Source organism: Prionailurus viverrinus, chromosome C2 (genome assembly GCF_022837055.1).
Source record: "Prionailurus viverrinus isolate Anna chromosome C2, UM_Priviv_1.0, whole genome shotgun sequence".
Classification (NCBI taxonomy): Eukaryota; Metazoa; Chordata; class Mammalia; order Carnivora; family Felidae; genus Prionailurus; species Prionailurus viverrinus.
This window is the reverse complement of record NC_062569.1, coordinates 330,450-343,896: the sequence shown is the minus strand read 5'-3', so window position 1 is coordinate 343,896 and position 13,447 is coordinate 330,450. Positions and strand designations below refer to the sequence as shown.

Below are 13,447 nucleotides of genomic sequence, written 5' to 3'. Positions count from 1 at the left end.
ATATGCGTATGTGTGTATACTGAGTCGCCATTTAAAATTTCTTACTGTGGGTTGCCATCAGAGAAGTTTGAAAAGCTGTGGTGTAAATGTCATGTAGTTCCATGTAGTTTGAGGCCTAGGAGTTTGAAATTTATGCCATTTTAACTTTACTGCGATTTGGATCATGGCTGTCCTTTTCATCCTCTTGTATCCATGAAAAACTGAACTTCTCTTGAGTTACTGAAATATTTATATCTCAAAAGAATCATTAGCCTAAGAACTAAACCAGTTGTCTTCAGTCTGCAGTCTAAGTTTAGACCCTGTACATGATATTCCTGTATTCATTTTTATATACCACTTCCCTGTGGCTTCATTTCATTACCAGCGTTTTTTCTCTTTCCCTGCATCTTATAACAATACATGTTTCATATTTATTATTATAAGTATAATGAAATCATTTTTGGAACCAAGGCAAGGTCTAACAAGTAAATTAACTACCATGAGATAACACTTCATAGCCTAGGATGGTTATAATCAAAAGAAAATAGCAAGTATTGGGAAGGATGTAGAAAAAAGCACGTCTACATAAAAACTTGTTCATGGCAGCATTATTCATAATCACCAAAAAGTGGAAATAACCCAAAGGTCCATCAATGGATGAATGGTTAAGCGAAATGTGGTATATTCATACAGTGAAAATAGTACTTGGCCCTAAAAACAAAGGAAGTACTCATACATGCTACAGCATGGATGAACTTTGAGAACATTATGCTAAGAGAAAAAAGCAGTCACAGTGGACCACATATTGAATGCTTCCATCTATGTAAAGTGTATAGAATTGACAAATCTGTGACACAGGAAGTAGATTAGTGGTTGCTTAGAGGTGGAAGTGAGTATTGAAGTAACTGCTAATAGGTACATGATTTCTTTTTCTTTTTTGAGTTTATTTATTTATTTAGAGCAGGGGAAGAGCAGAGAGAGAGGGAGAGAGAGAGATTCCCAAGTAAGCTCGGCACTGTCAGCACAGAGCCCCATGCAGGGCTCGAATTCAGGAGCCGTAGGATCATGACCTGAGCTGAAATCAAGAGTTGGATGCTTAACCGACTGAGCCACCCAGGCGCCCTGCTACGTGTTTCTTACTAGGGTGATGAAAGTATCCCCAAATTGATTGTACTGGTGATTGCACAGCTCTGAGAATATACACAACATGCATGGTGTGTGTATTACATTTCAGTAAAACTTTTATTTTTATTTATTTTTTAATTTAAATTCCAGTTAACAGTGTAATAGTAGTTTCAGGTGTACAATGTAGCGATTCGGTACTTCCATGCAACACCCAGTGCTCATGACAAGTGCCCTCCTTAATCCCTGTCACCTATTTAACTCTCTGGTAACCATCAGTTTGTTCTGTGTAGTTAAGAGTCTGTTTCTTGGTTTTCCTCTTTTTTCCCCCCTATGATCATTTATTTTGTTTCTTAAATTCCACATATGAGTGATTTGTCTTTCTCTGACTGACTTATTTCACTTAGCATTACACTCTCTAGCTCCATCTACATCATTGTAAATGGCAAGATTTCATTCTTTCTTATGGCTAAATAATATTCCTGTGTGTGTGTGTGTGTGTGTGTGTGTGTGTGTGTGTGTGTGTGTACACAACGTCTTCCTTTTTTTTTTAAGTTTATTTATTTATTTTGAGAGAGAGAGAGAGAGAGAGAGAGAGAGCGCACAAGCAGGGGAGGGGCAGAGAGAGAGGATCCCAAGCAGGCTCTGCACTGTCAGCACAGAGCCGGACATGGGGCTTGATCCCACAGACAGTGAGATCATGACCTGAACCAAAATCAACAGTCCAATGCTTAACCGACTGAGCCACCCAGGCGCCCCTACACTATGTCGTCGTCGTCGTCTTCTTTTTCTTCTTCTTCTTCTTCTTCTTCTTCTTCTTCTTCTTCTTCTTCTTCTTCTTTTTAATTTTTATTTTTGAGAGAGCATGCATGTGAGCGGGGGTGGGGCAGGGAGAGGGAGACACAGAATCTGAAGCAGGCTTCAGGCTCCTAGCTGTCAGCCCAGAGCCCAATGCAGGTCTTGAACTCACAAATCAGGATATCATAACCTGAGCCGAGGTCTGATGCTTAACTGACTGAGCCACCCAGGCTCCCCCACTACACCATGGCTTCTTAACCCATTCACCAGTCAATGGACACTTGGGATCTTTCCAAAATTTGACTATTGTTGATAATGCTGCTATAAACATCAAGGTGCATGTATCTCTTCAAATTAGTATTGTTTGGATTCTTTAGGTAAATACCTAGTAATGCAATTGCTAGATTGTAGAGTAGTTCTGTTTTTAACTGTTTGAGGAAACTCCTTACTGTTTTCCATAGTGGCTGCCCCGATTGGCATTCCTACCAACAGGGCAAGAGGGTTTCCCTTTCTCATCCTCACCAACACCTGTTGTTTCTTGTGTTGTTACGTTTAGCCATATGGACAGGTGTGAGGCGATATCTCATTGTAGTTTTGATTTGCACTTCCCAGATGGTAAGTGATGTTGAGCATCTTTTCATGTGTCTGTTGGTCATCTGTGTGTCTTTTTTGGAGAAATGTCTATTGATGTCTTCTGCCCGTTTCTTAAGTGGACTATTTATTTTTGGGTGTTGAGTTTGAGAAGTTCTGTGTAGATTTTGGATACTAACCCTTTATCAGGTATGCCATTTGCAAATGTCTTCTCCCATTCTGTAGGTTGCCTTTTAGTTTTGTTGATTGTTTCCTCTGCTGTGCAGAAGCTTTTTATTTTGATGAGGTCTCAATAGTTCATTTTTGCTTTTGTTTCCTTTGCCTCAGGAGACATATCTAGTAAGAAGTTGCTATTGGCGAGGTCAAAGAGGTTACTGCTTGTGTTCTCCTCTAGGATTTTAATGGTTTCCTGTTTCACACTTAGGTCTTAAATCCATTTTGAATTTATTTTTGTGTCTGGTGTAGGAAAGTGGTCCAGTTTCATTCTTCTGCATGTCACTGTCCAGTTATCCCAGGACCATTTGTTGAAGAGACTGTCCTTTTATCCATTGGATATTCTTTCCTGCTTTGTCAAAGATTAGCTGGCCATATATTTGTGGGTCCACTTGTGGGCTTTCTGTTCTGTTCTGTTCCACTGATCCATGTGTCTGTTTTTGTGCCACTACCATATTGTATCAATGACTACAGCTCCGTATATAACCTGAAGTTCAAAAGTGTGATGCTTCCAGTTTTGCTTTTCCTTTTCAAGATTGCTTTGGCTATTTGGGTCTTTTGTCATTCCATATAAATTTTAGGATTATTTGTTCTAGCTCTGTGAAAAATGCCCGGTGGTATTTAGATAGGGATTGTATTAAATGTGTAGACTGCTTTGGGTAATATAGACATGTTAACAATATTTGTTCTTCAAAAAAAAATTAAATTAAATTTTTAAAAAGGGCGCCTGGGTGGCTCAGTTGGTTAAGCGTCCGACTTTGGCTCAGGTTATGATCTTGTGGTCCGTGAGTTCAAGCCCTGCGTCAGGCTCTGTGCTGACAGGTCGGAGCCTGGAGCCTCCTTCGGATTTTGTGTCTCCCTCTCTCTCTGCCCCTCCCCCGCTTGCGCTCTGTCTCTCTCTGTCTCAAAAATAAATTTAAAAAAATTGTAAACAATATTTGTTCTTTGAATCCATAAGCATGGAATGGTTTTTTTTCCATTTCTTTCTGTCATCTTCAATTTCTTTCATCAGTGTTTTATAATTTTCTGAGTATAGGTCTTTCACCTCTTTGCTTTGGTGTATTCCGAGGCATCTTATGGTTTTTAGTGCCTCAATAAAGTTTTAAACACAAAACTATTACTATTTTTAAAAAAATATATTCATGAATACTATTTATTTGGATTATTTCATTTTTGATAAATTTTTATAATAAGAAATTTCAACATTTCTTAAAGTTCTTGAGTAGTAAAGTTTAAAAAGTATGGTTTGTGGGGACGCCTGGGTGGCTCAGTCAGTTAAGTTTCCGACTTCAGCTCAGGTCATGATCTCACAGTTTGTGGGTTCGAACCTGGCATCAGGCTCTGTGCTGACAACTCAGAGCCTGGAGCCTGTTTCAGATTCTGTGTCTCCCTCTCTCTCTGTGCTCCCCTGCTCATGCTCTTTGTCTCAAAAATAAACAAACATTTAAAAAAAGTTTTTTCGGGGTGCCTGGGTGGCGCAGTCGGTTAAGCGTCCGACTTCAGCCAGGTCACAATCTCCCGGTCCGGGAGTTCGAGCCCCGCGTCGGGCTCTGGGCTGATGGCTCAGAGCCTGGAGCCTGTTTCCGATTCTGTGTCTCCCTCTCTCTCTGCCCCTCCCCCTTTCATGCTCTGTCTCTCTCTGTCCCAAAAATAAATAAACGTTGAAAAAAAAAAATTAAAAAAAGTTTTTTCAAGTTAAAAAAAAAAAGTATGGTTTAGGGGCACCTGGGTGGCTTACTCGGTTAAGCGTCTGATGTGGGCGGTTTGTGAGTTCAACCCCGCGTGGATTGTGTGCTGACAGCTCAGAGCCTGGAGCCTTCTTCGGATTCTGTGTCTCCCTCTCTCTCTGTGCGTCCCCCCCCCCTCCCTCCCCCCCCCACACACTCTCTCTCTCAAAAATAAATGTTTAAAAAAATTTAAAGTATGGTTTAACTGTATTTTATTATAGAATAAATATAAGATGGCTCTTTAATCTCAATAATAATTTGAATGGACTTTTCCCCATTAAAAATCAAGTGTTCAAATTTTACAAATGACTATGATTGTAAAATTAAGAATTTAAATTATTTTTATGGCAAATTCAGGCATTAATTGTCCTTTTTGGTTTTTTAACATTTTTTAAATGTTTTTTTATTTTGAGAGCGAGCTCATGAGCAGGGGAGGGGCAGATAAAGGGGGGAAGGGGGAAGAGAGAGAGAGAGAAATATCCCAGGTGGGCGCTGCACCGTCAGCAGGGGAGCAGGCAGGGCTTGAACTCCCAAACCACGAGATTATGTACTGAGCCTAAATTAAGACTCGGATATTTAACTGACTGAGCCACCAGGTGCCCTTAATGTCCTTTTTAAGAGACTTAATGTCTCTATCAGAGAATAACATAGAATTTTGTCTCTTAGTTCTAGAATATGGACAGTCAGGATAACCATGTGTCTCCATATCGGACAAGAAGATACACTTTTCTCTTTGCCTTATGGTTTAATTTGCATAGTGAAAATATAGGTTGTCTAGTGATCTCCTGAGATGAAATTGAAATCTGAAGTTTGAATTTAAAACAACATTAGGTAAGGGATGACTTATCTTTCCCTCATGAGGTAATAAGGTAATGGAGGAAATGAAACACTTACAGAAATTATTCTACAGACTGTATCTCTCAAAAAGAGATACTGAAAAAGTACACTGGCCAGTCATAGGACAGAAGTTAGGGGGAGGGTATGTCCAGACAAGTTTTAAAGTAAATGTAGCTCTTGACTTATTCCAGTTTGTTTTCATAGTTCTTACTAGGGGAGAAAAAGATCATTCAAAAATACTTAATGGAATTCTGCGTTGCTACTTTCTCCTAGATTGTAACTTCCTAAAGGATCTGGTGCTGTTGGTTTCTCTTCCCTGCATCCTAGATTCTGTATTCCCCCTAACCTACATATTCAATTTTATCCTGTCATTCCCCTTAATAACTCATGCATTATCCAGAGAAGCATTTCTCTTTGGTAGCCTGCAGATCCTTAGGAATTTATGAAAGTTCATGGAGGTTGGTGAGAGAAAGCAAAGGAATGTCAGCAAGAGACATGTTTGGGGGAATTTTTGAAAAATAGAAAGCAGATGAGAGGAGAAACAAGCTGGCCAGCAACAAGACTGCTGTCCCCCTTTATAACTTACATGTCTTAGAGGGTCCAACCAGTGCACTAAAGAAAAAAAAAATGAGTAAGATGATTACCTCTGTTTTTCCATAGTAAAGTTTTCCTTTCAGTTAGTTGCTTTTGAAGAGATACAGCTATTTAGATATCCTTTTACTCACTGCATTCTTACCCCTTAGCCCTAATCTTCATTGATGATTCTTGCCTAAATCACATATTAAATGATAGCATCCACATAACAATTTTCTAATTTCATCGTCCCTTCAAGCTGGCTCCTATGTCCCTATCGTTCCTTGGGAAGTTTTGCTTTCTGATTCATTAAGTCGTTCCAGGCTCATCTGGACTGTCCGTGCCCCAATGTCTGATTCAGCCATTTGGCCAGGAAGCTCTCGTTCTTTTTAGTAAGGAATGGTTTGTAGAATCTGAGGTCTGGGGCGGATAGATGTGCTCCGTACCTCCCAAACCCCTCATGGCTGAGGCTAGGAAACATGTATCTTTATCTACATGTATGTGGTAAATACTATGTTTAGAAGCTTCATTTCTATCTCCGTGTTTAGAAACAAAACACAAAAACTGTTAAACTAGACCAGCTGATTTTTATACACTAAATGTAAGAATTCCAAAAGTCAGGTCATGAGCATATAGTCATAAGATTATATTTCAGCCTACATTTTAAGACATTTTGTCTCCAACGAAATGTGGCATGCTCTTTGATGATTCATTTGTCAACAAATCATGCTTTCTCTTATATGATTTAAAATAAGTTGAATAACATTAATAAATGAGGAAAATCTTGAAAATTTATAATGCAATAGCTTATAATAGTGAGGTGAAATAAGATATTTTTATTTATTTTCTTATTTATCCCATTATGCACCGATGACAAAATTTTTACCAATATTCTTAAAAAGGGAGTAGGGAGAGTTATTAATTACTATACAGAGTTAGTGAATTAAAAATTAATTAAAAGTTGAATACCTTTACTTAGAGGATAAAGTCCCAATTCCTTCTCCCAATGTGCAAGTCCTCCCACCTTCCTCCCTAGTCTCATCTCATACTTCCCTCCCTTGGGGCATTATATGATCGGGGCACATTGATTCGCCTCACGGTTCCCAGCGCACTAGCAGGATTGGCTTGCCCTTCCCCTGACAGTAATCTGCCTGGAAACATCTGACACGTCTCTCAGGTTCCAGGTCACATATCACCTGTTCCACAGACTCTTACAGACAGAATTCATTCTTCCTCTGTTCTCACAAAGGCTCATCTATCCTAATTTTTTATCTCTGTATTCCTTAGTAGGTGTGTCTTCCTTTACACAGCGACTTTATCTTCCTTATATCTCAGCACAGCACAGTATCAGGCATTGGACAAATGCAGAAAGATTTTATTGGTTTCAAGATTATCAACTTTGATCATTTTAAAATGTCTCTTCTGCCAGCACCTCTTAAATCCTACTCTAGTTTCAATAACTTCCTTTGTATATAAAAAAATTAAATTTTAATTATGCTAAACCTGTTGCTAGATTTCTAGAGATGGGATAAAGATTTCAAACGTCAGGATACTTCAGAATCAGTCACATGTGCTACGCCTTTCAGTAGGCTGCACTAGCCCGTCACTCAGCCATGTCCATGTGAGAGGGCAGAGCTACACTTCTAACCAGAGCAGGTGGGCAAACTAATAAGGTGAAAGAGTCAGACTCAGAAGGCACAGCTAATGGTGCTGGTGACATTGAGAAGGCAATGCCCGTGGCTGAAGGAACTTGCAAAGATCACTTTGTGGGTTCTAGCTGGGTAGACTCCAACTCCTTCCTTAGTTTAATCTTCATCATTAATTCCCTGAGCTCTCAGTGTTTACTCCCCCATAGCTCTATCCAAGGCCCACAGTGGCCAGACCTTACCAGTCCAGTTTTTGTTTTTGTTTTTACCCCAGAGTCTCCAAAAATACCTGTCTATTTACTCCCCTGGGGCTCACTGCCACCTCCTTTCCTTCCACCTTACCACATGCCCCGTCCACTCTGCTACTGTGGGCTCTGCTCAACTCTTCCCCACCTGGTGTTTTGCTTATAATTTGGTAAAGGCTTGGTTGGAAACTCAGTTTAATACTGGGGCTACTTTACGGTAGTGCTTATATCTGTTAGTACTAGAAATATTTGCATTATAGTCAGTATTACAAAGTGTGTATGTCTGTTTTTTCTTTCCAGATCCTGGTTAGATAACAATGGGAAAAGTGCAGTTAGAAAGCTGAAGAACAGTTTGCCACTTAGAAAAGAACTAGATCGTCTAAAAGATGACCTGTCTAATCAGCTGCAGCTCTCGGACATCAGGTAACAAAGGCAGAGCCTAATTTGGAGATGGGAGTAAGCAGGTGCTATCTATTGGTCAAGCTTTCCAGCAGTTAGATATTTGCATCTTTAATTTAATTATTCTGATTACTAAATAATCTTCAGTCATCTTTTTCAGAAATTGTCAAATGTTCATCTGTGTAAGAAAATGATCAATTTCTTGCTGAAAACAGTGAACTAAAGTTTAGATACTGACATTAGATACTGAACTAAAGTTTAGATACTGACATTTTTAGCATAGCAGTTTAATTTTTTAAAGTAATGTTTATAAGAAAAATATCTATTCCATATGCACATAATATATAAAAAATAATTCTTCCTCCATCATGTGAGATCAGTATCCAAGTTTAAAATGAAGGGAGAGAGAAAATGGGTGTTGTATTCTTGGTTCCATGTTTTATAACATGACCTTTTTTAAATTTTTTTTTTAACGTTTATTTATTTTTGAGACAGAGAGAGACAGAGCATGAACGGGGGAAGGTCAGAGAAAGGGAGACACAGAATCTGAAACAGGCTCCAGGCTCTGAGCTGTCAGCACAGAGCCCGATGCGGGGCTCGAACTCACGGACCGCGAGATCATGACCTGAGCTGAAGTCGGCCGCTTAACCGACTGAGCCACCCAGGCGCCCCACATGACCTTTTTCAAATGTATATATAATTTTTTTGAGACAGAGAGCACACACTAGCAAGGGAGGGGCCGAGGGAGAGTGAGAGAGACAAAGAGAGAGAGAATCTTATGCAGACTCCATGCCCAGCCCAGAGCCCAATGTGGGGCTCAATCTCACGATCATGAGATTGTGACCTGAACTGAAATCAAGAGTCTGACTGACTGAGCCACCCAGGCGCCCCAACATGACTTTTTAAAGAAGCTTTCATTAACCTGGAAATTGCAAGGTACATAAAGATACATGTAGGTGTTTATTATAAAAACAGATTTAACAGCTGTTTAAAATGGTAAGGAAGAGAAAGGGCAGGGCCTGGTGGACTCCCCACCAGGGAGGACTCCCCATTAGGAGAACTCTGAGAAACTGTTGTGAAACATAAGAGACTCCTAAAAACTGAGAACAAACTGAGGGTTGATGGGGGGGTGGGAGGGAGGGGAGGGTGGGTGAGGGGTATTGAGGAGGGCACCTGTTGGGATGAGCGCTGGGTGTCATATGGAAACCAATTTGACAATAAATTTCATATTAAAAAAAAAAAAACTTGTGCAGTGTGAAGCTTGGACATTGCTATTACTGTTTCTTGTAACCTGCTTTGTTGTTTTCAACCCTCATTAACAGGATGCTTTTTCTTCTTTTGAACTGAAATGACTCTTTGGGTACCATAATAGCACCTTTTCTTTGTGCCTGCCCGGTATTGATAAGACGTATATGTTCTGTTCTTGTATGTTCAAATCATAGTGGGTTTGGGGTTTTTTTTTCAAATCATAGTTTTATAAGAGAATTCAGATTTCAAGGAAAACATGTGGACTTGGGGTATGTGGGGTGTTGGGTTTTGTGCTGATAGCTGCTCTTTGATCATCAGGTCAATATTTTTAGGCCCTGCTTTGTTTATAGGGCATTCTTCCAATTCCACAATCTAGTAGCACGGACTTTTCTAGCTCCAACCAAATAACAAGATCCCTTTTAAAAGTTTGTAAAATAAATTCCTGTACATAAAAGTAACTTTTTCTAGTGCAAATTCTAAAATGATCTATCAAAGAGACTGGGATTAGGAAAATAAAAGGATTTTTTTTAAGGATTTCTTAAACATAAAAAGAAACAAGCATTATGTTACAATATGGTGTAGAAATTTCTCAGCTTTGATTTTTACCATGGTAAATGTCAATAAATATAAGCCACATAAACAAAAGCTCTTGGGGGTTCTCCATTTTTCAGAGTGCAAAAGCGTTCTGAGACCGAAACATTTGAGGACCATGGGCATGATGGCTTTCCACTATTAGAAAATTACCCAAACCTCCAAAAGATGGAGACATTGCAACCAATGACGTTTCTAACTATTCAGCCTGTGTGAAAGACCCTTTGTTAATAGGAACTGTATTTAGTAGCTCTATCACAGTGTTAATTTTATTTGAAATGATATCTTCTTCAACTGTGGGCTAAAGGAAAATTTTTGAAAATTGGTTTAATCTTAACAGAAATGACTTTCATCAGAATCAGTGATAGGGTGAAGAAGGAACCTAAGTTTTTTGAGCACGTGTTTTGAGAGTCTTACTCCTTCACATATATTCTCCCCATGATTTATGCTGTGCTGGAGGAGGTGATCCCACTTTGCATGTATGGAAAGGAAAGCTTAGTAAGGACAGAAGCAACTTGTTCAAGGTCACAGAGCTAGTAAGCCACGGAATTAGAATTCACAGGTGGGTGGGTGTTCAGACACTGCTAAAGATCAGTGCCATATAATATATATTATTATATAATAATAATATATTTACATATTACATTTGCACACCAGTGCCTCTGTAACATCTTGTGAACATCAGGTTCCATCTTGTCACTAAGATTTAGTGTTCATTTATAAAATAAGTAGATCACATGTCATAAAAATCACTTAGTCCAGAATAAGATAAAAAGAATCTGATAAACCTAACTGGAATTCCTAATTAGAACTTAAATCCAGAGGCCCCCAGGTGGCTCAGTCAGTTAAGTGTCCGAATTTGGCTTAGGTCATGATATCATGGAGCATGAGTTCGAGCCCCACATTGTGCTCTGCACTGACTGTAAGGAGCCTGCCTAGGATTCTGTCTCTCCATCTCTCCCATCTGCTCTCTTGCTCGCTCTCTCTCTCAAATAAGTAAATTTAAAAAAAAAAAAACTTAAATCTAAAACAAAATCATCATCTTTGAGTGATGTGGAGATGGAAAAGATTTTTTTTAAGTGTTTCCTATTTCATTCTCTTCTTTTTCTTTTTTTTTCTTTTTTTAACTTTATTTTGAGAGCAAGAATGACCCATGACCTGTGCTGAAATCAAAAGTCCGATGCTTAACCAACTGAGCCACCCAGGGGCCCCTCATTCCCTTATTTTAAAATAGAGACAGCATAGTGTATTTGCTTGCTTTATTTGTTTGTTTGTTTTATTTTATTTTATTTTAAAGAGAGAGAGAGAGGGTGAATGGAGAGGGGCAGAGAGAGAGAATCTTAAGTAGGCTCCACACTCAGTGTAGACCTAGACTTGGAGCTCTATCCCATGACCCTGGGACTGTGACCTAAGGCAAAATCAAGAGTCAGACATTCAACCAACTGAGCCACTCAGATGCCCCTGTATTTGCTTGTTTTAAATCTTTGGGTACCTGAACATAGTAGTAATATTTTTACCCTCTGGCCAACCATTCATTTTCCATTTGGTTGTTTCATAAGATAATGAGCTAGTTGGAAAACACGACTACTTGAAAAAAGCATTCGCAGGAATTAATTCTCTGTCTTTCACAGGAATTAAGCAGCTGGGGTGAATGTACGGCTCTTCCCTCAGGGATGCCTGCTGCTAACGTGCCTTTGTGCTCTGGTGTCCTAGGTGGCAGAGGGGCTGGGGCATCGCCCATCGCTGTAGCCAGCTTCACAGTTTAGGCCGCCTAGCACAGCAGAACTTGGAAACACTTAAAAATGCAAAAGGTAAACAATTTCCATTTTCTTTTCAAATATCACACAGCTGCTATACACATCTGTAACTTGTGGAGGAAAACTAAGTGTTAAAAATCCTTACAGATGTGACCATATCACAGCTGAATTTTTAAATGTGTTCCTTTGAATAAAACAGCAACATAAAATTAGCCTTTAAGCTTCTACCTAATTTAATCCTGAATTTGTATGCTAAGTTTAAGTAATTATTTGCACAGTGGTGAATGAAGCATCTCTGGACAGTGACCAAAGGGTTTGTGTTTTTATCATCAGGATGTACAATAATATTTACAGACCGCTCCGGGATGAGTGCAGTGGGCCATGTGATGCTAGGAACAATGGATGTCCATCATCACTGGACAAAAGTAAGGAAGAGTTTAAAAGCAAAAGAATCTCTGATTTGTCATAGACATACGCTTGTCTCAAACTATGTTGTTACGTCAATGAACTAAAAAACAACTTGAATCATAGTTTCGGCTGTTTTCAGATTAGATGTTTACTATCATGTAGTTAAAATACTTAGGGGCCTGATTTTTAAGTCAGTTTTTATTTGGAAATTTTGTAGTCTTTCTGAGGCACCGCCTAAAAGGCTTGCATTCTATTGTTTTGGTGTTAACAGATTTACTGCGCTATAATTGACGTACAATAAATTGCACAGATGGTATATAATTTGATGAGATTTAACCTGTATAAATAGCCATTACCACAACAAGATAGTGAACGTATCCATCACCCACAAAAGTGTGCTCGTGTCCACTCGTAAGCCCTCTCCTCCATCCCACCACCCTCTCCACAAACAACCTCTGGCATGCTGTCACTGTAGGTCAGTTTATATTACTAGAGTTTTCTATAAGTGGAATCACAAAGTATATACTTCTCTTTTTTGGCGGGGGGGGCAGGTTCTGTTTTCTTTCAGTCAACATAATTTTTTTCAGATTCATCCATGCTGTTGCATGTATCAAGAATTTATTCCTTTTTATTGCCATGTCGTTAGTATCTGATCATCTAAATCTACCCCAGTCTGTTTATCCATTTACCTACTGATGGACATTGAGCTGTGTTAGTTTGGGCTGTTGGAAATAAAGCTGCTAGGAACATTTGTCCGTGAATAGTTGGATCACATGTTAGGGCATTTTACCTTTTAAGAAACTGCCAAAATTTGCAATGGTTGTCTTTAGTTTTAGCCGTTCTACCACGAGTATGGTTCTATCTCATGTGGGTTTCATTTGTGTTTCCCTAATGACCCATCATGTTGAGCATCTTTTCATGTGCTTATTTGCCATCCGCGTACTTGCTTTTGTGAAGTGGCTATTCAAATCAAATATTTGGTAGAAAATATTTGCAAACCACGTCTCTGACAAAGTCTGTGTACCTAATGTATAAAGAACTCTGAAACTCAACAGTCAAAAAAACCCTCAAACAATCCAAAAACAAAAATAAAAGACATGAACAGGTTTGTCACAGAAGGTGACCTACAGATGGCAATTTTTTTTGAATGGCTAAGATGAAAAGTAATGATACCACCAAATTCTGGCACTGGTCACTGGTGGGGGTATAGAGTGCTACAGGCAGTCTGGAAAAGAGTGTGATGGTACACAACTAAACAAGTGTGACCATATGACCCAGCAGTTGCACCCTTGGGCATTTGTACTAGAGAAGTG

At 39.2% G+C, this 13,447-nt stretch overlaps 1 protein-coding gene across 14 annotated transcripts in view; it reads left to right on the top strand.

The window, feature by feature from the left end:
* The window catches only part of TCAIM (T cell activation inhibitor, mitochondrial), a 92,022-nt gene that overhangs the window by 54,686 nt on the left and 23,889 nt on the right, over nucleotides 1-13,447 (top strand). For all 14 annotated transcript variants that reach the window (XR_007155870.1, XM_047876211.1, XM_047876205.1 and 11 more), the window contains 3 exons: nucleotides 8,032-8,154; nucleotides 11,683-11,780; nucleotides 12,060-12,151. Coding sequence is in view for 13 of the 14 variants with exons in the window: in XM_047876211.1 (XP_047732167.1) it covers nucleotides 8,032-8,154; nucleotides 11,683-11,780; nucleotides 12,060-12,151 (313 nt within the window). In the remaining variant the exon portion in view is untranslated. The remainder of the gene's footprint in view (nucleotides 1-8,031; nucleotides 8,155-11,682; nucleotides 11,781-12,059; nucleotides 12,152-13,447) is intronic.